The sequence below is a fragment of the Pezoporus wallicus genome, unplaced genomic scaffold, assembly GCF_028554395.1.
Source record: "Pezoporus wallicus isolate ANWC-B61680 ecotype Strahan unplaced genomic scaffold, APGP_CSIRO_Pwel_v1 contig_2348, whole genome shotgun sequence".
Taxonomy (NCBI): Eukaryota; Metazoa; Chordata; class Aves; order Psittaciformes; family Psittacidae; genus Pezoporus; species Pezoporus wallicus.
In genome coordinates, this window is record NW_026636985.1 from 84,687 (window position 1) to 108,503 (window position 23,817).

Sequence of the window (23,817 nt, forward strand, 5' to 3'; positions counted from 1 at the left end):
AGGTCAGAGACATTTGCCATGGAAGAAGAACCTGGATGGTCCTGCTCCAGCCCCAAGTGCTAGTGATGGAAAGAGGCTCCTGACACTGCAGGATCCAGCCTGAAGAGGGGAGAAGCAAGACAGGAGCACGGCATCAGCCAGGTCTTGGTGGTAGCAAGTGCAGGAGCCAGGAGAGAAAGATGCAGCAAATCTGCTGTCTTGAAGACGTGGGGGTCAATAAAGTTCTTTTCAGCTCTCTGCTCCAGTGGGTGTCTGCAGGGTGGGTTTACAGAGGGATATAAAGCTTCCAGATGCCCAGGATGCTGAGTGTCCTTTGGCTGCCTCCGGGTTGTGCTGGGCCGGGAGGGATGATCCCCACTCTTTGGGACCACGAGGCACTGGTAGAAGTCACTGATGTGCATCCCAGCTCCGTTCAACCCATTGGGATGAGCTCTGCTGGCATCCCACCGCCTCTTCATAGCTCCTGCATGGCTCCATCCTCACAGAGGCCACATTCCCCCCCCCCAGCCTGCCCCTTGCACGGGGCTGCGAGGTGGGATGAAACCAGCATCAAGCTGCTGCAGGAGCTTTCCATAAGCCCCGCGCTCGAAAGCATCAGGGTGTGTGGCAACCTGTTTGTTCTTGTGCATTGAGCTGCAGGAATAGAGTCAGTCAACTGAGCTGTCAGCGAGCGTCTCCCCCAGCGTCCTCCGAAACACTTGTGTGTATGGAATTATGACTCCTCGGTTATTCATCACCATAATAAACAGAGAGAACTCCGAACCACGCAGCACATAATGAACAGGATCGCTTACACGCCTGCCAGCGTAAACCAGCACGAGCGGGGCTGCGGGGAATGGTGCAGCACAGGCTGCGCTCTGCAGCCCACCAGCGACCCTGTGTCCATGCTGGATTGCCGTGGGTCAGTCGGCTCCGGGCTCAGATGCTGCAGAGGGAAGGGGCAGCCATGGATCCCCCTTGGTGCTTCCTATGGTGATCAGTCAAAACAGGGTGCCCTGGTGCCGCGGGGAAGGTGATGCTGTCGCCGTTGCAAGCGGTGCCGCTGGGAGGATTCCCACCACACGCCCGTTTATGGCCAGGGAAGCAGCAGCAGCTCTTCAGCCTCCATTCAAAGCCATATGGAAGCTGTCTCCCACCTGCAGCATTCCCGGTCACAGCAGCACCCCGGCTGCTTGCCTGAGCACCTCGAGGTCTTTTCCTCTTCTCTGCTCACCTCCTCCAAGGCCTCTCGTTGCTTGTGCTGCTCAAACTGGAGGTGCTGCCCCATCCCCTCCGGCACAGGGCCCCGCTCACGCTGCAAACCAGGGGTCCAGCTTTGCGCCCCGGTGCCCCACGTTGCCCCATCTGCTCCATTCCCGGTTGCAGCACGCAGCCCCGGGCAGCAGGAACTCTGCTGCTGGAAGCTCTGGCTGCCAGGACCACCTCCAGGTACAGGTCTGCTCTAGAGCACAAAGCATCCCCCCCTTAAAGCAAAGCCCTGGGTGCAGGGATGCCGGTGGGGCAGGACAGGAGATGCCCACACCAGTTTGGGAGCACAAACACAGAGCCCGTGTTCTTCAGGGCTTCCACCAGAGCTCACGTGGAGAGAAAAGCTGCTTTATGCAGCTGAGGAACTTCCCATCCAGCCGCGGTAGATGCCTCTGCATCCTGACCTGACCTCCTCTCGGCGGGCACCAGCCCCTTGAAGACTCGGTGCTCCGGTCTGCAGCGCCTTGGATGCCTGTGGGCAAACACCTCTGCATCACCTAAAACACATCGAGGGGAGGAGGTTTACGTGCAGGAGAGGCAGGAAAACAACAACAACAAACTGTGGCCTGGCTCTTTTCGGTCACGTATTTATTGGGGGGCCAGATGGGCTTTACAAACGGGGACAGTTCTGAGGCACGCAGCACACGGCGGAGCTGCTCCGCCTGCGCTTCCAAGTCAGTCCTCCCCCAGCACAAGGTATAATGTTGCCTTTGTTCGGCTGCCGGCACGGCAAAGCCGCGCACCCGCAGCCCGGCGTGGTCCCGGTGCTTTCCATCCGCACACATCCAACGCCGCGGCCCCGGCAACTGCCGCAATAAATCAATGGGAAAATAGAGGCTGCCAGTTAGACTAAACAAGCGCGTTCGCAAGGCTTGCTAACCCTCATTAATCACTCTGACAGCCCTAAAAACACATTTCCCCTTTAATGACTGTATTTGGATAATCAGAGCTTTTTCCTCACGGCGCGGGATGACTGACGGGCGGGCGCGACTGCGGCGAGCGCCGGCACCGGGGTCACCGGCGAGTCAAGCGCTGGAGGTCCTGGAGGGCTGGAGAAGTTGCCATTGTGCAAGGGGAAAAGGGACCCTGGGCACCCCATCCCCGTGCCCGACGCCCACCTTCAATCCCCTCCCACCGGCTGCGTTTGAAAGGGCCTTTTCTTGCCGCTCCGCGCTCCCTTTTTAGGTGACTTCTGCCTCCTGGAGAGGTTTGAAACCTCGCACATTTGTCTGTATAAATGATGCACCGCATTAATGCACAGCGCATTATGAAAATGGTAATTCAAACCCATACAACTCTAAATTAAGCCATACATTATCCGACCCACTCAGCCATATATTTTGGAGAAAGACAGGATTGAATCAAATCAAACCGAAAACTGTGGAGTGCAGGTTGTTAGACAGAATGATTAATAAAGTGCATCCCAGTGCTCTTATTATAAAATGAATTCTGCAATAACCTGGGCATACATTACATGGGGAGTTATTTAATACATTGGCAACACAATCATTCCCCAGCAGATGAAGGCCCCGAGTGTCAGCTGCTATCAGATGATACTTCGCAGTGTTTACACAGCCTGGCCCCAGTGCTGCAGTCTTTAGGGAGGGGAAAAACGATTCCTCAGGGAGCCTTCTGCACGGCAGGATGTATCCGAGCAGCATCCAGCTCCCAGGGAAAGCACGCTGGGCTCGGGTCTGGAGCTGGGAGCATCCTGGCCTGAGGAAAGGTTTGGGGGAAGAGGGGAGATGGAGCTTTGCCATATGGGGAGGATGCACCAGGATGCCCTGGGAGAAGGGCTCCGGCAGGATAATGGCTTTGGGAAGTCCTTTACACCTGCCCAGGCTGCTCCATGGCAGCTGCTCACTAGCTGGCCCACAGTACAGCCCCAGCAGACCGTGCACAAGGGGTATCACGCCTCAAGCACATCCATGGGCATCGTGGCATCACTCTTTCATCCGGCAGCATGAGGCTGTGCACGGTGGAGCAGGAGCTGCAGTGAGGAGCTGTGATTTACGCCGGGGACCAGTGGCACCCAAGCAAAGCCAACACTGAGCAGCATCAGCGGTGGGAGCGGGGACCACATCCAAGGAGCAGCGATGCTCCCGAGGGGAAGGGGGGGTCCTGGCACGGCTTCAACCACCACCGCTCAGCTCCGCGGCAGAGGGGATGGGAGCTCAGGAGCTGCCCCTCGAGAGCCAAAGGGACACAGGGACCGGAGACACCATCACAGTCGCAGCAGCAAAGCCCCCTCTGCTCCGAACCCAGTTCTGCAAACCCCAGGCCCTCACCCTGCAAACATCCCAACGGGAAGGAGCGGGACCACCATAAGCAAAGCCAGACCTGAGCCACAGCCACAGCAGGGCAAGGGACCAGCGAATCCTACGTCCCCCAGCCTTGAGGAGCTTGGGGATGGTGCCTCCAACCCCTCCACCAGCTTCCAGCACCACCATCACCTCCCCTTTCCAGCAGAGACCCCGGCCAGGGCCCTCACCAGCAGCCACACGCCTCCAGCCCCGCTCACAAGAACGGGTGGAAAACCAGCAAATCCCGTTGGCAAAGCAAGCCCCTGTTTGAAGCACATTATTTTTCAGCTCAGAGGACACAAAGGAATTTAAACACAGGGCAGAAGGCAATATAGAGAAGACAATTAACTGGGATTAATTGCATGACTCACCCAAAATGCAACAGGAGGAAAGCACTCAACAGCAGGGAAAAAAAAGCAGGGGAGCACATGGGGGCTTCAACAGGAAGCAGGGACAAGGATGGGGGTGCTGCTACAAACACTGGGCTGGAATAACAGCCCATTCCAGAGGGACATGGGGTGCAGAGATGGGAGCCATCCCCGCTTCAGAGCCATTTATCACCCCAGCCACCAAAGGGACAGGGCTGGGGGGGGGGAACGAAGAGGCCCCTGCTACCCATGGCTGCTGGAGCATCCCTAACACCAGCGCGCTCCACGACCCCCTTCATCCCCCTATTCCTGCCCCAAAGCTGAATTCCAGCGGCGGCTGCAACCTCGGGTGGGCTCCCCCCCTCCCTCCCTGCTTCTCGCCTCGCTTTCCACTCAACCGCCTTCTCGAACCTTCCCTCCACACGGGAACCCCGGTGCCTTCCTCCCGACGCGCGCACCGAGGAACAGGAACCGGAGGGGGGGAAACCGGGCGCATCTTCCCCCCCCCCCCGTCCTCCTTCAACCCCATCGCGGTGCTAACGGGGATGAGGGGAATAGGGGCTGCACCGGGCACCCCGCGGGACCGAGGGCTCCGCCGCTAGATGGTGCTGGGAGCCCGCGGCCCCGGTGCGGAGCCCGGTCGGGAACGGGGCGGGACGAGAGACGACACCAGAGGGTGGATATAACCAAGAGTCATTTATTAACAAAATAGGACTTACCGAGCCGGAGCTCATCCACCCGCCACGCTCGCCGCCCTCCCGCTGCTCCGGCCGTGGGGTGCCCCCGCTCCTGCCCACCGCCGCCGCCGCCGCTCTTCGCCGCTGCCCCGGGGCTTACAACCGGGGTCCTGCCCCCCTCTTCCCCACGGTGGGACGGGGAGGGGATGGATGGAGGGGGGGGGTGGGTGTCGGTGCAGGCGGGGCTTTGCCCGCCCGCCGCAGCCCGCAAAAATCATGGAAATTAAGGGGAAAAAAAAGGGGAAAAACATTAAAAATTAAAAAAAAAAAAAAATAAAAGGGTCAAAAATGTCATTTGTAACGTTACAAACGAGAATCCAGAATGAGAAACATGGAGGGGGGGAAAGAAGGAGGAAAATGCCTTTTTTTTTTTGCCTTGTGTGTCAGGAGTCATGCAAGAATTTCTCAGGAGAAATTAAAAGGGAAGGGGGGGGGGAGGAAATCAAAAGAAACAGGAGAAAAACCCCCAAAGCCCCACACCTGCGAAGGAAAGAATAGTATTTTTTGTCTCTTTTTTTTTTGTCTTTTTTTTTTTTTTAGGTTTTTTTGTAGTTTTTTTTTTGTTTGGACACAGACTTTTTGCATACCATCGATTCATTGGTGTATTAATGCACTTATATTCCCAGCTTTAAGCTAACATACAGTAAATAAATACACAGTCCAAGGAGGGAGCGAGGAGGAGGAGGAGGAAGGCTGGCGCAGAGGGGAAGGAGCCGCCGCAGTTACTGATATCCCAGTGCAGAAGCTGAAGTTAGTCTTTGGCCGTAGAGCGCGTATGGCGAGTAGTAAGGTCCGGCGGCCGGCAAGGAGGGCACGGGCAGGGCGCCGGCCGTGGGCAAGTGGCTCTTGCCGTAGGGATGGTACCTGTTGAGTCCCAAAGTGTGTGGGCTCCTCAAGGAGAGGGAGGCCGGTAACGTGTTGGGGCTCCCGGGGGCAGCGGGCGGGAGGTGGAGGTGGCAGGAGGCCGCGGAGCCCAGCCCGGAGGTAGGGTAACCCGCCAAGAGCTTTTCCGCCCCTGGCAGGGCCGTGTGGGTCCGTAGGTGGGTGAGCAGCTCCTCGGAGGTGGCAAACCTCTTGTCGCAGGGTCCGCTGGCAGACACCCAGTTGCATATGTGGGGCAGGGGGTCGTTCTGCAGCATGAAGCCGTAGGTGTAGAGGGGGTGGCCGGGCAGGCTGGGGGTGCCGCCGGAGGAGAGCGTGGTGTGCACCGAATGCAGCGGGTGCGTGGGGTACACCAAGGGGTATCCGCTCTTGAGGCTGCCGGGGTCGTGCACGCAGCTGGAGCAGTTGCTGGAGCTCAGGTGCGAGGCGCTGTGGTAGCTCAGGCAATACGGGTCCCGGCATAATCCCTGCATGAAGGAGGGCGGCGAGGCCCCCGTGAGCGGGCTGGAGCTCGGCGGCTTGCCCGGCAGCCCCAGTGCCCCCGGGAGCTGGCTGCCCACCAGGCCCGGTTTAGTGGGGTCCAGCCCCGGCACGAACTGGGACGGGTAACCGGCGTAGGCACCGACGATGGAGCCGTGGTAGCCGATGCTGGAGGGTGGCAAAGGGAAGACCGAGTGCCCCGGCTTGTAGGGAGACACGGGGGCCACATGGCCGGCGGGCGGCAGGGCGGGGGGCTCCGACTTTCGGCCCGAAGGGGGCTCTCCGTGCGGCCCGGGCTCCGCCGCCCCGCGCCCCAGGCCCCCGCCCGTCCCCTCGGGGCTGGGTTTGCCCGCTTCAGGCTCCTTCTTCTCCTCGGTGCCCTTGGGGTCTGCGTGCTGCGGCGAGGCCCCCCGGGAGCCACCGGGCGAGGCGGCGGCGGCGGCGGCGGCGTGCGGGGGGAACGGCGGGCAAGCGGCGCTGGGTACCCGAAAGCCGGCCTTGTCCGAGCCGCCCTCTTTGCGCTGCTCCCCGCCGCCCTTCGAGTAGGGTTTGAAGCTGGACTTGTCCTCGGGCGGAGCGTCCCCGCTGCCCGGCGGCTTGAGGGCGGCGGGGCGGGCGTTGGGCTCCTTCTCGGTTGCGGGCTGCCCGGCGGAGGCCACGGCGTTCAGCTTGGAGGAGGGCGGCGGGTCGGGCTTGCCGATCTGCGAGCAGGTCTGGGCCAGCAGCGCCAGCGGGCTCTTCTTGGCGTCCAGCTGCGGGCGGAGCGGAGCCGGTCAGGGGGGACACACACACACACACACATCACAGCGGTGCCCCCCGGCCCGGCCCCCACCCGATCCCATCCCACTCCCGATATCCCGGGTGCGGCGGGGACGGGCCCGGCGCCGAGCCAGAGCCGGGGGAAAGGGGGAGCGCGCCCGGCCGGGGAGAAGAACCGGGGTGCGGGGGGGGGGGGGGGGGGGGGGGGTGGTGGTGAAGAAAGAACCGGGCTGCAGCAGCGGCGGAGGGAAGGAAAGCGGGGGAGCGGCGGGCACTGACCTCGATGGGGCTGACGGGCGTGGAGGAGAGCGGCTGGAGGTACTCGGGGTGCAGGAGGTGGCCGCCGTGGGCGCTGAGCATCTTCAGGACGCGGATGGGCAGCCGGCTGGCCTGGCGCAGCGGGTCGGCGGGGGGCGGCCGGGGCGACGGGGCGCCCGCAGCTCCGCGGCTCGGCGGGGGGCTCGGCCGGGGCCCGCCGGGGGCACCGCTCATTTGGGGGCGGGCAGCAAAGGGGGGGGGGGGGGGGGGGGGGGAAAAGGGGGGGGGGGGGGGGGAAAGCCCCGGGCTCCGCGGGGCCGGGCGGGCGGCGGAGCGGCGGCGGCGGCGGCCCCGGCGAGACGAAACCCTTCCCCGGCCCCACCGACACGTCAAATAGCCCCGATGGCGGCCGCGCTCCGAGGGGGCCGGCGCCGCGCACCAATCCGAGCCCGGCCGGGCCCCCGGGGCGGGGAGAGCCGCCGGTGGGGGGGGCGAACCGCTGCTGCCGCCGCCCCGCGCCGCGCCGCCGCGTGGGGGAGAGGCGGTCACGGCACGGAACGGAACGGAACGGGGTTAGAGCGGAGCGGAGCGGATCGGCTGCGGCGCATGGAGAGGGTGGCACAGCCGGGGATGGCACGGCACGGCCGGCAAAGCGTGGCACGGCTTGGCAGGGCTCAGCTGGCAGAGGGTGGCACTGCTGGCATGGCATAGCATGGCACAGCTTGGCACGGCTGGCGGACCATGGCACGGCTCAGCTGGCAGAGCATGGCACTGCTGGCATAGCATAGCATGGCACAGCTTGGCACGGCTGGCGGACCATGGCACGGCTCAGCTGGCAGAGCATGGCACTGCTGGCATAGCTTAGCATGGCACAGCTTGGCACGGCTCATCTGGCAGAGCATGGCTCAGCTGGCATAGCATAGCATGGTACAGCTTGGCACAGCTGGTGGACCATGGCACGGCTCAGCTGGCAGAGCATGGCACTGCTGGCATACCTTAGCATGGCACAGCTTGGCACGGCTGGCATAGCTTAGCATGGCACAGCTTGGCACGGCTGGCATAGCTTAGCATGGCACAGCTTGGCATGGCTGGTGGACCATGGCATGGTTCAGCTGGCAGAGCATGGCACTGCTGGCATAGCTTAGCATGGCACAACTCATCTGGCACAGCTTGGCACAGCTGGTGGACCATGGCATGGCTCAGCTGGCACAGCTTGGCATGGCTGGCGGACCATGGCATGGCTCAGCTGGCAGAGCATGGCACTGATGGCATAGCTTAGCATGGCACAGCTCATCTGGCACAGCTTGGCACGGCTGGCAGACCATGGCATGGCTCAGCTGGCAGAGCGTGACATGGCTGACACATCTTGACATGGCACGGCACAGCTCAGCTTGTAGTGCATGGCACAGTGGCTGGCAGAGCATGACACTACTGACATGGCTTGCCATAGCATGGCACAGCTCAGCCGGCAGAACATCGTGCTGCTAGCACACCTAGGCATGGCGTGGCACAACTCAGCTGGCATGGCTCAGCTGGCACACCATGGCATGGCACTGCTGCTATGGTACGGCTTAGGTATGATCAGCCTGGCACAGCTCACACTCCTGCACCCAATCTGCGTGTCCCATACCCAGGCAGTGCCTGCAGCCCGCCCTATAGCCCATTAACCTTCCCAGCAATGAACTTCTGATTTCTGGTTACCTTTTCCAGGCATCCTTGAATTGAATCCACAAAGCCCTGGGGCTCCATGATTGGGGGGAGGCTGAAATCCACCATCCCTCCGAGGGGATGAGATCCTCTTTCCATGAGGAGTCAAGGCACATGGATAAATCTTGGCGTGTTAAAATGAAGGCTTATCGGGAATAAATTCCCTATTGAGAGCCCAGTCACCCTGTCCTGCAGGGATGACACGGTCTTTTGGCTCTGGGTGTTGGACATTTCATGTTTTCCTTCATATACCCCTGCCTGAAGGTGGTTCATTCACCACCAGCAGGTTCATGGTGACTGCTTGTGATGGGAAGGAACCAGCTCTCTGGGTGCACTGTGGCATGGACCCACCTCTGTCCTCCCTGCGCTTGGGTTTCAGGTCCCTCCTGCCTCCCAGAACAGGGAGAGGGGGGAAAGAGGGAGAAAGATGCCTCTAATGAATCAGATTAACCCCTGACAGATGCTTTGTGTTCCAGCTGTGGTGCTGTTCTTAAGTCTCACCAAGCAAGGCTGCTCTGGGTTCTGCATCTCCCCAGCAAGCACCAGCATCGCCACGGTGCACCCCGACATCGAGTCCTCCTTCTCCCACTGCTATCAATCACCCTGATGGCTGGACCTGTCCCTTTCCCCTCACTGTGAGGCTTTTCCCTCTTTTCCTTTCCCTTTCCCAGAGCTGACCACAAGATTGATTCAATCCGGAGCTCGGGGATGTGAAGGGAGAGGCGCTGCCTTTCAAAGGAGCCATTCAAGTCAGGAGGAAATGCAAACACCCCAAGGTGCCTCAAAAGTCACTCGAGTTGGATGCCAACAACAACACGGCCCTGACAAAAGAGCGTGAAGTGAGGTGGGACACCCGTATAAGAGCAGTGGTGATGCTGAATCGGAGGGAGGGCACTAAGCACTGCTACCTCCAGGGCTGCAGTTATCGCTTCCCTCGGTGCCTGGAATGTTCCAAAGGCCTGATCCTGCCCTGGCACTGGCACACCAGGGAACATCTGGATTCGTCTTGTGTTTGCTGGATTGAAACATCACCAAAGGGTCAGCATGGATAATGATGCATCCTGCTCGGTGTGCATGCCCTTAGCGTCTCTGGTCATAGTCTTCATCCTAAAATCCTTGTGGAATTGTGGTTTTCTTTAAGTTCAGGAGCTTTCAGCAACTCAGGATGCTCCCGGGAAGGGCTTAAGGGTGACACTTAGCTGCCCAGGCCCCTTCCCAGCATCATCCCACATCTGCATGGTGCAGAGAGGTGCTTTAAAGGCAGCTAGGAGATGAGTGATGGGCAGAGATTGCTGGACCCCCCCCCAGTTTCACAGCATCTTCTTGTGTTGCTGATAGGTTGCTCTTAGCGTTGTGAGCTATGGCACGGCATGGCTCTAGGCATTGGCATCCCAAGTCCTGGCGGTGCTGGAGGTGAGGAATGGGCAGGGAGCAACGTCCAGGCTGGAGAAGGAGAGAGGGATCTGAGTGCTGCAGCCTGCGTGGAAAATGGTGGTGGGATAGGATAAGACGTGAATTTAAATCACTGCAACTCTTCCAGCATCTCTCTTTGCTGCACGCTGGGATAAATGCCTTTATTGCTGCTGGATGTACTTTAAGGGAAACATTCCTGGTCTGGGAGAAGCGGGGTGTTTGCTAGGGGAAATGGGGCAGGGGAGCAGCCCTGCTCCCATGAAGGTCCCGGCCAGTGGTGGGGATACAGGGGACGTCTCCCTCCATCCATCACTGCACCACGGGCACCCAAGATGTTCCTCAAAGCCGAGCTTTTCAGGTGCTAGTTGTCCCCCTCCTGATACAGGTGAAACATCTTCTACCACCCTTCAGGGAAGCAAAAGCCATTGGAGCTGGCATCTCCCTGCCCTGCTCCTATCCTCCAGGTCCTACCGCTCCGCAGCGAGCTCAGGCCTCGCTTTTAGCTGCAGAACAAGTGCATAAAAATGATCTTATTTATTACAGGAGACATGTTTTAAAACAACTGACAAAATTGCAAGATGTAAAACGACAAGCAAGTGCTTCTTCTTTTTTAAACCCATATAGACTCCTGGCAATGATAAAAATAGTGTTTTCTGTTTTAAAGTTGGAATTAATCTTTCTTTCCAAAGCAATCATGTAGCAGGAAAAGCAGGAAGACACTTAGATGTTAACTGATGCTCGCTGGGTGATGGTTACTTATTGAGTAGCCGGGTAGCTGGCTTTGCTCTGCAGAGCCATTAACATTAAAGCACATTAAAGCAAAGAAAGGTGAGGGGGGTTTTATTCCCCTCCCCTGTTCCCTTGATGTGTGGCTAACAGCTGGTTTTCTGTGTGACAAATCAGTGGGGTCTTCCTGTTGTTGATGTAATGAAGCTGTTTCCTGGTGTGAAATTCTAGGGGATGAATCGCAGGAGGGGGAGGAGAACATCCCACACTTATCAAAGTGCTCCGGAGGGGAGCGAGGGCTGGGATCAAAACAGGCAGCGGGGCCGATGCTGGGTCACGGAGACGTCAGTTGAGGCTTGTTTTGGGTGGGTTTTGGCCTGGTTTAGCTCTGAATTTCCTGCTGCTGCAATGCTCTTCGCAGCGATGGGCTGCTGGTTGGGGTGTTGCACCCTAACCCTGGCAAGGAGCCTGCAGCAACCAGAGGGTCCATCCCTCCCCTTCTTTAGGAGGGCTAGGAACCAGAGCAACCCCAAGCCCTGAGGTTGGGGGCAGCAATGGGAGCGCTCCCCAGCCCCATCCACAAAGGAATGGTATCCCCAGGGATGGGATGGGCTGGGAGGCGGCAGCATCCCCATGATGGTGGGGTAAGAGCCTGGCTGGGTTGTGCAGGGAGGCTTTGGGTAAGCGTGATGAGGAGGGAGCACGCAATAAGATCCAGTCTTAACATCACAGTAGTGCTGCAGAGAGCGGTCTAGTTTACGTGCCTCAGTTTCCCCATCTCTAAAGTGTGATGCTGACCCTCAGTACCCATCTCAATGGGAAGGGGCTTACCCTAAAGCACTTTAGGGACCTGGGTGTTCCTTTCTGCTGGCACCACCTCAAGCCCTTTTGGGGGTTCATTTAGCCCTCAGACACCCCCCAGCAAAAGCAATCCCTTTTACCTCCATTCTCTTCTTGCTTTGCCAGGATTAGTTAATTAAAACTATGCAAATCCAAACAACTTCATTTCTATAAGCCCAGGACCGGAGCCTCGAACCATTTGGTGCAGCTCATGTGGCACGTACGTTACATAAAATGTTTGGAGCGACTCTAATAAGAATGAAAAAGGCTGTAAATCAAGTTTAATTTATTCATTTTCTGTATGGTATGAAAGCCTGCCAAAAATCAGATTATTTATGAGCCCTTCGTAACAATAGGCATTTTTATTGGTTGCAAATGACAAAAGGGGATCTCAGAGGGAGATTTTTTTTTTCCCCTTCTTTTAGTTTTTTTTTTTTAATGCCTTCGCAAAAACATTTATTTTGTTGGACTCTGATCTCAAAGACAAATATTTAATCATTGATACCATAAAAATAATTCATATTTTGATACCGACGAACACATCAGCCTTAAGAACATAAATACGCGACGCTAATCCAGCCCGAAGGCTCCGGCGAGCGCCGCAGCGCAGGTTAGGGAAAGGGGCTGTGATTTACACCCGCTTCCTTAAATTTCCCATTAAGGGTATAATCTCCCATCAGGCTTTCACAAAATGCCTGAGCCACTTCGGGCTTTCCCTTTTCCACTCCTATTCGGTGGGCTGATGGGTGCAGAGGTGCTCTGTGTGCGCTGACACACGCGTGTGCCCCTGTACTCTCTTTGCCCAGCCACATCTCTCTGGTAACTGAATGCCTGCAAGGAAACCAACCGGGTAAAGCAGGTTTCCCACCCGGAAAACCACTGATAAACCAACCTGGATTGGCTTCTGCCTCCATTTCCAGCTTGTTTAAACCATCTTCCGGCACAGGAGGTGAGTTTGGTGATGGGCATGTGCTGCATGCCCTGCAGGGCAGATACTCACTACCCATCAGGCCCATCTTGGGGATGCTTTTGTGGATGTCCCAGAGGTCCCATCTGAAGCCCTGCTATCCGTGGATGCACCCTAACCCTGGCAAGGAGCCTACAGCAACCAGAGGGTCCATCCCTCCCCTTCTTCAGGAGGGCTAGGAACCAGAGCAACCCCAAGCCTTGAGGTTGGGGGCAGCAATGGGAGTGCTCCCCAGCCCCATCCACAAAGGAATGGCATCCCCAGGGATGGGATGGGCTGGAAGGCGGCAGCATCCCCATGATGGGGACAGTGCGGTGGGATAAGAGCCTGACTAGGTTGTGCAGGGAGGCTTTGGGTAAGCGTGATGGGGAGGGAGCACGCAGGAACAGGGGCTTTCTCTGTGCCGATCCTTAGGGAAAAAGAAATAGAAAGAAAACCAAGGAGAGGGAAAAGAGGGAACCCCCTCCCTGGGAGAATTAGCATCCAGGATCTGTCAGTCACTGGGAGCTTTTGGTAAAAGGGGCCCCTTGTCAACCTCTGCCTTTGATGTGACTGGGACGGAGGTGCTCAATTAAAAGCCTATCAGTCTGTAAGTAAATCAACGCCTATCAGGCTTGTCACATCAAACAAACGATTATTGCAGGAACCCGCCCACCCCATTAATCTGGCTGTTCCTTCTTGACAGCTCAGGGTCAGGGCACTGTAAATCCTGCACTGGATTGCAGCCACCTGGAGCAGGATTAAAGCAGCCCTGCAGCATGTGCTGCTGCACCCAATTACTCCCTGGAGCAATGCGGCTCTGCTGAGGGGTACCCATGGCCCCGGCAGCCGTGGGGTCCCCACTGGAGCTGAGCTTGGCAAGGGCTTTGCTGCTGATGCGGGTGGTTTGGTGATGCTGTGTTGGCAGCAGGGCGCTTGGCTGCGTGGTCCAGAGCTCAGCACCCGGCTCTGGGTGCTCAGCACTCAGCGCTGGACCAGTGCTGTATCAGAGAATCATGGAATGGTTTGAGTTAGAAGGGGCCTTAAAGCTCGTCCAGTTCCAACCCCCTGCTATAGGCAGGGACACCTTCCACTAGAGCAGCTTGCTCCAAGCCCCATCCAACCTGGCCAGCGAGATAACGTGAGAGCAGCAATAAAGATGGCTCTTGGCAGCTCTGGGAAGTTCTTGTGGATAGGGATGTTCACACATGGAGGATGGAGAGCCCCAAGGTCCAGGGTGGGCTGCTTCGATCCCTGCAGGTCGCGTTTGAGCCTGTGTCCTCCGGCAGGGATTGACCTTGGGGAGCCTCTCGGTAACTCACACAGTGAAAGGAGACAACAGGTTGAGTTCTTGGGGCTCTTTGGGTCTGCGTTATGAGCAGCGGTCGCCGGGGACACAAGGGTTTCCCCATCAGGGTGCTGAAGATGAAGGCGATGTGCAGCAACCGGGCATCCCGCCTGGATGCGCTGGGGCTGCGGGCAGGGAGGAGGGTGCTGGAGCCGGGCAGCGGGAGGAAGGCAGCCGGGGCCGTGGAGAACAAGCGGCTCCATTCAAGGGAAGGCAGAAGCCAAAGTTTCCTGAAAAGCCTCTGTGCTGCAGCGGGAGCAGCCTCGGGGCAGCCGGAGCTTGTGATTGCGGCGCACAGAGGCAGGGGCTGTTCCAACAGAGCTAAAGCCGAGTCTCGCCATCACATGAGAGCAGCGCTGAGCAGTAAAGGCAGGGAGCGGGGCGAGCCCCAGGGAGGCTGCGGGGTGGGTTTGGGGAAGGGGCTCGGTGCCCCTCTCCCACTGCTGAGAGCCCCATTGGGGTCCATCCACCTCTATAGGGCAGCACCGCGACCCAGCTCATGGAACCACCCCGAGCAGGTTATGGGGATGCTCCTGGACCAGGACAGCATCCCCCGGGGTGACGAGAGGTCCCATACTGCACCGGCCTAAGGATGCTGTGCAGGGAGGGAGCTGCTCCCCTCTCTCCCTAGGCCTATTATCAACCTTTTCCCCCTCCCTCGGAGCCTGGCGCCTCCTAATGCGGCTCTGGCTCGCTGTCAGGGCGCGGAGCCGTCAGCCGGGGCTGCCCTGCAGGGGATGGAGCCGGCTCTGAGGCTCAGCGAGCCCTGCGGCCACCGCGTTCCTGCTTGCCTCTTGGCCTGGGTTTGGGGCACTCCTCAGTGGGCAGCATTGCCCTGACACACGCTGTGCCCCCGGGGCAGCATCCCCATGGCTGTGTCCTCCCCCCCCGGCCTCAGTTTCCCCACCTGCACTAGGGATGTGACAGCGCAACCTGGACCCTCCTAAAAGCAGCACGTTCAAGTTTGGAGGAGGAGCTTTGGTTTTCCATGGCCCAAAGCGCTGGTGCTCCCATCACCGCCTTGATGCATCCGGACGGGGAAAGGAGGGGGAAGCTGGAGAGACAGCGCCGGTGCGAGCAGAGGTGACACCAAACAGGAGACAGGCTCTCCCCGTGCCACGTTTGATGCCGCGACACCAGGGATAAGCGGTATCAGCATCACCCCTCGCCCTGCCCGGCGCCCTCGGCTCATGTCAAGCAACACTCAACCGATAACCAGCACCGTGCCCATGTCCCCATGGAGCCCGGCTGGGATGGGAGATGCTGGTGCTGGGGAAGGGGGGGGGAATGGGTTGGGAAAATCCCTCCTGTCCCACACTGCTTCCACCCAGGTGAGTTTTGTATGGGGAGAAGCACGACCGGGGGGGATCGGGCCCTGCGGAGTTTATCTCCCACACATGATCAATGCCGAGTTTAAGTGAGGTTTATTGGTATCTGTAATTTAACATGACAGATTTCTAACATGAATTACTCTGAGATCATCGTGTGCATAAAATATGACAGGAATCTTTTAAGTGCAAGCATAGTTCTCAGTTAATTTAATAACTGAGATGGAAAATGGAATAGCATTAAATTTAATATTTTACATAATGCTCCTACACTTCCTTCACTTGCTGCTGGCATCATTTGTTTTCCCTTCTTCCTCATCTACAGCTCAACCTGTATGGCTCTGGAGCCCGGCCAGGGGGTGGTACCCCTTTGACAGGCCATGATGAGCCCCCCTGTCCAGCCCCACATCTCCCATCCCATGGGATGCTCTGGGGGTCCCCCTCACCTCTGCTTGCTGCAGATGCAGTTCTCACCCTGTGCTCTCTATGGCACCTCCATCAAACCCCAGTGCCGGTGGTCCCAGTCCCATGTGGAGCCTGTGGTTGCATCCTGCTCCTCCCTGAGGGTGTCTGCAGAATGACCTGTTCCATATGCTCCCTGCTGAACAACACCACAGATTCCTTCAGGGCTATGGAATTAACCTCACTCTTCATTAAGAAGCAGTTTCCAAGCTGAGCCTGCAGCCAGGTCCCAGCCCCGTGCACACAGGCACGTCCAGGGATCCTCTTCCAAACGCTTCCTGCTCCCATTCCCTGTGTCCCCCTGCTCCATGCAGGCAAAGCCCCATGTGCAGGGATGAAGCCACCTTGCAGCAAGGCAATGGAACAGCCCATGCAATGGGCCTGTCCCACCATGCAGGATGGTGCTGGATGGAGGCAGGGGCTCCCACCCCGGGGTGTGATGCTGCTGAGCAAACAGCGTAGGTGCTGACAAGGAGGCAGACGAAGGGTTAATTCAGTTTACCCTCCTGCTCAGATCTCAGAGGACAGGATAAGATCAAAGCCCACTTGACCCAATGAGCCCATCCCCGTGTGTCTCATCCTCACCCTGTTCACCAGCCTCACCCCAGCTCCTGCTGCCCTTCACTCTGGTGGCAGAAAGTCAAAGCTTTCCCAAGGAAACAGCCTCATATCCATGCCCAAACTCCCCATCCTGCACACACCAGGACCCGCAGCATCCATGGTGGGACGGGTGAAGCCCTGGGGATGCCCTCAGTGCTGCTCCACGCCAGGTTTTGTGCTCACCGTGGGCTTTGGGAGCGTGGTGGATGCCCGTGCGCTGCAGAAGGGATCAATACAGCTCTTAGCCTCATCCCTTCCCCTCGGCGCCTGATTTAAGGGGCTCTGTAAGGTGGACAAGGTGTTAACATGGAGCCTCCAGGGTTACGGCTGCAGGCAGGATTGGTCCCTCCTGCCCGCGCTTCAAAGGGTTCGCGGGGCTGCCATGCAAGGGGGGCTGTTGGAGGGATTACAGTGGGGATGCTGGTGCTGCTGGGGCTCTTTATCAGAGCCTGCCAGCGCTGTAACTCCCTCTTCCAAAGGAGATGAGCTTGCAATAAACCAAGGAGCGCATTAGAGGTAAGGAGACAAAATGGCAGGGGTTTGAAAGCCCAGCGCAGGCACTAATCCAGCCTGGAACAGGGCGAGCACTCAGCTTCATCCCCCGCTCCCCTCCTGCCTGTTGGAACCAGCGCCGTGTCCTCGCGGCGCTGCCAGCACAGCTCTTGCCTGCGCCTTGGAAAGGCTCGGCCGCCGGTTTCAACACCTCGCTCTCACACCACATCATGCACAAGTTAATTCCACTTTCCAGGCTGATGTCAACATTCCCCTTTATGGCGGCGGCGGAATGCGGGGACCAGCTTGGTTTGCGTTCGCCGGGGTGCACGTTAACGCCTTCCAGGCAATCACGGGCACTCCTCAAAGGTATAGATGGGAATTGCCTGGATAACGCGGTGCAGGGAATAAAGCCGATGGGGATCCGGGCGAGGGAAACGGCGCGGTGTGTTCTCATAGCTCCACCTGGAAGCAGCACAGCCCACAAACGGGGCTGCAGCACCACAGAGCAGGCTGCCTGGGGTGGGTATTGGCATCCCCCAGAAGCGATCACAGAAAGCCATGGGAAGGGATATTCTCCTCCAACATGGAACCACCGCTCCATAAAACAAACTACCCATCACTCACTAGAATCATGGAGTCACAGGCTGGTTTGGGTTGGAAGGGACTTTAAAGCTCATCTAATTCCACACGGAAACACGCCTCGTCCTGCAGTAAATGAACCAGCCCTGAGCATGAGCGCTCCGGCTGGGATGTATCGGCCAAGGGAATGGATTTTCCATCGTCCCTGATCTATCTCGTGCCCCAAATGATGACGATGATCACTCAGCACAGGTAAAGGCTTCCAAAGGGCTTTGCAAACTCCAGGAAGCTCATCCCGAACATGCCATGAGAGCCATGGGATGAGGCCACGCTGGCCAGGGCATGAGACTGTGTGCTGGGGCTGCAGTATTGGATGGGAACCTTCATAGACGGGTTCCATCCCAAACCCCATCCCTATGGCTGCGCTGGCCACCCGCCTGGCATAAAGCTGCATGCAGGGATCCCGCGATGGCATGTGGGAGCGATGAATTCATTTCCATTTATGATCTGTGATGATGATACCCCTGAAGGATAAAAGTCTATACATAATAATCTCTCTCTTCAGCTTTGTTAACAACTTCAATTAACAGAGAGCTGCGTAATGCTTCATCAGCCGCTTGGATTACAGATGAAATTAAGCCATCATATTTATGAACTACGCAGCGAGTTCGAGGAGGACTCCACATATTTTACATTTAATAACTTGCCCTCTCCTTTTATTTATAACGTTAATAATGATTTGGTGGCTGCTTTGGGGAGGCAAACATAAACGGCAAAGCGAGGAAGCCAGTGGGAGCTGGCAGAGGGAGGGCTTCTTCCACTTCCCATCCTTCCCAGTTCCATGTTGGGTTTGGGGGTGCTGCATCACTGGGGTGGTGTCATCATCCCCACCCCTTCCAACCAAGCCGCAGGCTGCAAATGCACTGCGGTCCTTCCAAGTCCACGTCTGGAGCACTGGAACACTGAGGGGCTGAGCAAGGTTAATTAATTTGAGCACAGACTGAAGCCTAAAAGATGGGGAGCAGCACATTGAAAGATGATGGCTGGCAAAAATCATTAGGAGCATCTTTCAACAATCCATATACCGTTATCGATCCTGCTATAGATCATGTTCCTTTCCCCTTTTTTGCAGGATCTTCTGGATCGATACAGCAAGTGCATTGAGACTGTAGCAACACATTTAAAACCTTATAAAAGGTTATTTAGTTGCTAACAGTGCAGCAGTTTCTGCAAAGCCTGCCAAAAGGTTACAGCTTTTTGGGCATCATAAATTACAGACGACAGGGAAAAAAAAGTAAGTGCGGTTTTCTTTATTGTCTCGGTGATGGATGGGCTCCTGAACAAGACACCAAATACATCATCTCACCTTTAATGGGACCACATTTCTGTAGCCATAACTCACCATTTTAAAATAGAAAATGGTGAAATATGGCGTTGTATATTCCACTCCTGACATATTTATGAGTCCTTCCCTTCTTATAAATACAGTGATTGCTATTTCAAAGCAGCCTGTCAGGTACGAGCAGAGCACAAACAGCTGGGGCGAGTGAAAAATTATAGCTGGAGTTGGACGGTCTCAAAAACTCTCTCTAGCAGCCCTGAATTTACGATGTTTGCACTAACTGTTATTAAAACCAAATCCATATCTTGGCAACAGGAATCCAGCGCTCCGGACCAGCTGGAGTGATGGTGCCGCTGACAGCCGGGGTGAGCCCAAGGGCTGCTCCTAGGGAAGCATCAAAAGGAGGGTCCAAAGCGGTGATGGAGCTGCTCTGCATCCAAGGGGATGAACCTGCAGCGGGTGATGCTGAGCTTGGTGCTGGGGATGTGGGATGGAGCATCATGCCCTTGAACGTCCCACGGGCAGCATTCATCCCACGGCCAGGGGTGGACGTGGTGTCAGCTGCATCCCAAGAGCCGCCTGGCTCTGAGCATCGTGCTCCAGCTCTGGCCTCCCTCTTGAATTCATGCTTGAGCCCGTCATGGCAGTTTAATGTTACACTAATACAGGCTCCGGGTCTGGTGCCATTTCTGTATCATTATTTCCATTCATTCCACAAGGAGGTTTTACCAGTAAACACCTCGTGGAAGGAATAATCCTGCCAAGAGCCCTCCTGAGCATCCCTCGCCCCTGGGAGCAGGGGGAATTCTCTGGCCTCATTTAGGCACACAAAAGGCCTCTAATTAGCTTTTTGTTTAGTCCGATTACGAATGTGAGTTTTGACCTTTCGCAGTGATTAGTTTATGAAGCTAACGCATCGGTTTCTAAACCACATACGCAGCCCAGGACCAGACTTGTTTGTGGTGCTGTTCACTCCTTTTCTCCCTTAACAGCATCGTACAGCGAGCTCTTGGGCTCTGGATTTTGGGCACAGGATGAGGCTCTGCTCCGCTGGGCTGCACGGGCACATCTGTAGTGCTTCAGGGATGAGGGTGCTCCAAGTTTTAGGGCACGTGGACCTTTCCCAAAGCTCTGCTGTCTCTGGAAAACCGCATCACCCTGGAAGATGATGGTTCTGCTGCCACCACCAATGCGTGGCCCATCCCAGCTCCTTGGGACCCTCCCCAGTTCCATTTGGGAGGCTGATTGCTCCCTCCAGACATGCTGGGGTGCAGAAGCAGCACCAGACATGGCCAAGGTCATGGGCAGAGGCTGGTGGAACAATGGGCTTTCACATGCTCTTTGTGGGAGCTAAATTCAAACCCACTTTATCACCGATTCACACTCCTTTATCTGGGCAAAGCCCTCCAGAGGTGCATTTGATTACCCTGGGTTATTAAACAAAACCTTTCTGATAATGAAGCGAGGTGATCTCTACCTTTGCTCCTGCTGCTGCTGGTTTATCAGCCCCGCTGCTACCGGGACGGGTTCCTCTATCGCTGCCGGTGATCAGCCCATCCTGCTGCGAGGGTTTGTGTCTCCGGGGCCCATGAATAACAGAAGATAAAGGGTTGGTTTGGGTAAATCTTCTTGGAGAGCATCTCTTGGCACAATAGCTCCGGGCCTGGGGGGCTTCATGGGAAGGCAGGGAGGGAGAATCAAAGTTTGTGGAGATAACAGCCCCCCCCTTTGCCTTTCCTCTCCTTGGAGAGAAGGGGCTGAGCAGGACTGAGACCATGGAAACCCTGGCTCTCTGCCTGGCTTTGGGTCTGCTTGGATGCAAAGCTGGGTCCCCCCATCCAGAAGCCCAACCAGACCTGGTTCTGCAACCCCTCCTGCCCAGGCTGGAGGGACTGAACACCCCTGCTCCCCCCATCCACATCCCTATGGGATGCAGCCCCCCATCCCTGGCACACACGGTCCCCTTCTCCCCATCTCGAGTGTTCTCCTCCCTGCACACGTGCAGGGACCTCTGCGCTGACTGCTCTGCTTTATAACATTGCTGTTTCCTGGCCTGGCTTTATTACAGCTGTTCTTTGGGGTATGGTGTTATAAATTGGGTATGTGATGACATGTAATCACTAACTGCAAAGCCAATACATTTTCGCTGCAACAGCAGCAAGACAAATAAAGGCGAGCGGAGGAGGCTGGCGAGGCTCTGACAAAGGCAAGCACATACACAGCCACGGCTCAGCTACAAATCTGGCTGGGGACTGAAGGCAAGGTTATCCTCATGGAGCTGGATCTGCCGTCTGGGACAGTGTCCTTAGGATTTGGGAAGGGTTTCGGGATGCTTGGGGCCGATGCTCCTTGCCTGTCCTGCTCCAGCATTAAAGGAATTGGAGGGTTCCTCGGGTGAGATCCAAAGCTGTTCCATGGCACATCCCTGCTCCTTCCCCCTGGCCCCTCACGCTGTGTTCAGCTCGGCCGCTCCATGCTCTTCATCCTGGGAGATTTCCCTATAGCCCAGGCTGGAGAATGGCTTAAAGCATCCCAGACTCCATCTGCAAGCCAGAGGTGCTTTGTGTCCACCCATGGAAACTATTTCCATGGCTCAGGAGCCTGCCTGTGCGGGCACAGTGCTGGGTGAGCCATTAAACCACCTCTTCTCCCTATAGCTGCTCCTGCGGCTTGAGTCAGCGTGGGGCAAGAGGCAAACCCAGCCCCAGCTTTGGCACCGGCTGAGCTGAAACCGGCCCCAGGACTGTTGTCCTTAGGAGCAAGAATCACTTGTGCAACAGTGCAAATGTGGCCGGTGAAGATGGGATGGGTGATAAATGGGAGGGAGTCAACCAGCTGCAACTGAAGATGTGCCTGTATGCTGCTGCACCGGTTTATCATGATAAATGTCATCGGGAAATCAATTCTCTGTGTACTTTTGGGAATTACAACTATCATTTCGGTGTGATTTATTTGCTGTATAACATGGGCGAGGGCTCTTTGTTCATCATTTTGAAAGTTCATTTAAAATTGCTTGGAGTTCTTGGTTCTCCACCGTGACACGGCGGATGGGTACCTGCTCTGCTGTGAAATACAGACCCAGGTAGAGGAGGCTGGGCTGGGAGCTCTGTTCCTTCCTTGTCCTGCTCCTGTGGCTGGGAGTCATGGGAAGCCCTGTGAAGCTTCCTTGCATAAAGCCGTGTCAACGGGGGTATCTCCTGCAAAGGGACTGTCCCATGTCCCATGCCTGCTCCTTTGCAGCGCTGGGCTGGGACTTCCTTATGCCAGCACCGGTATGCTGGGGCAAACCTCCCCTTTTTGTCTTCCACGCCACCCACCAAACCTGTTTGTCCTGCCATGCTGCTTGCTGGGGAGGCAGAGAAACTTCCCATGCTCCCAGCACGGAGCGTCCCATTGTCCCATCTCCATCTCACACTGGGCTTTGCACTGGTGCTCACGCCGGTGCTGGTAGGAATCTGCACACATCCCTCTGTGGGTGTCCTTCCCATCCCAAACCTCTCCCTCCTTGCTGGAGGGATGGGGACTGGGTGTGCTGGGGGATGCAGGGATGGGGGTCAGGACCAGGTTGGCCAGGGGAAGAGCAACCAAAACCCAGCTGAGTTGAGCTTGTTTATCCCTGAGCACTGCGGCTGAGCAGGGAAATGGTGCTCCTTATAAACACAGGGGGGGTAAACACCAGGCGGGGGCACGAGCTGTTTAACTTAAAGAACAATGTTGGCACAAGGACAAAGGGGAGGAATAGGCCATGAAAAAGATGCAGGCTGGAAATGGGAAGAAAGCTTAAAATCATCAGGGGAGCGAGGTTCTGCAGGAGCCTCCTGAGCAGGGGATGAAGGGATGGAGCCCGGTCCCGTTCTGCATGGGATGTGGTGGTGCTGCTCCCTTAGCGGGGAGCCCCATGCTGAGGCTGTGCCCGGGGCTGAGACATCTCCCATAGAGAAAAGCAGCACAGCTCTTCCTGCAGCCTTGAGCCCCCGTTACAAGCTCTGTTTCTGGGAATGCTGCTCCAAGCCAGACGCAGCCTTTGGATCTCTCTTCCTGTGCCTTCACCAGCAGCAATAAACACTGTTTGATGGGAACCCTTTCCCTTTTCTCAGCCAGCATGGGGAAGAGTTGGGACCTAAAATGAGGGCAACCTCCATCCCTGGCTGCTGCTCTCCTCCTCTCCCACTGCCTGACCGAAGGGCTTTGGCCAGCCCCAGTGCTTCCTCTCCATCCCTACCAAGGCTCCTCAGGGCTCCCGCTGCCTCCAAATAACACGTGCTTTAAATATTCCTGCTACCTCCATCCCCTGGTATCACTAAAGTTCGGGAAAACCACTGCTATATGAATCTCCCAAACCCTGAGCATTCAAACCTGTTGGGCATTAATCATTTGTCTTTACAGCCAGGAGCTCAGCCCTGGAATCAGGCCCTTAGAGAAGAAAAGTTCCCTGGGATGTCCAGGTGCGGAAGAAATCCCTATTCCTGCCCTAAAAGGCATCCCCAAAAAACCACCCTGGGAATACTGCAGTGTAGCTTTGGAGCCTGTATAAGGCCACATTCCCCCCTTCCCACCAGGGAAGCTGCTTTTGCCTCCTCTTGGAAGGGCACCGAGTGCGGGGCTGCGTTCCCAGCGCCTAACCCACGTCTTTTTTATAGCTGTTTACACCAGGTGTGTGCTCAGTGCTGGGGCTTTAATGCCCGGGAGGAAGAGAAAAGCACTCGGTGGGTTTGTGTTACAGAGCATAAACCTCCCATAAATCACAGGGCAGCAGCAGACAGTGAGCAGAGGCGGCTGTGGCAGGATACAGCCGGGACTGTGATGGGAAGAAGTGCTGCATCTACCCGAGGTGCCATCAGCGCCATGTAGCGCCCTGTACCCTGCATCCCGGACCATCCCAGCATCCTCTGCTCGAGGATCGGGATGCTCTGTGTGCGCCTGAACTCCTCCAGCACCCCACTGCCGTCCCCTGCCCGCAGGCGGGCTCTCTCTGCAGCTCCCTTCTGGTTTTCAT

General features: G+C 56.9%; 2 protein-coding genes across 3 annotated transcripts in view; one reads left to right on the plus strand and one right to left on the minus strand.

The window, feature by feature from the left end:
• The window catches only part of RAB11FIP1 (RAB11 family interacting protein 1), a 399,061-nt gene that overhangs the window by 69,232 nt on the left and 306,012 nt on the right, over nt 1–23,817 (plus strand). The window lies entirely within an intron of this gene.
• ZNF703 (zinc finger protein 703) lies at nt 5,250–7,269 on the minus strand. Its single transcript, XM_057402493.1, has 2 exons — nt 7,057–7,269; nt 5,250–6,770 (listed from the first exon to the last, which is right to left on the minus strand). The coding sequence occupies exons 1-2, from the start codon at nt 7,267–7,269 to the stop codon at nt 5,379–5,381; spliced, it is 1,605 nt and encodes a 534-aa protein (XP_057258476.1). The 3' UTR covers nt 5,250–5,378.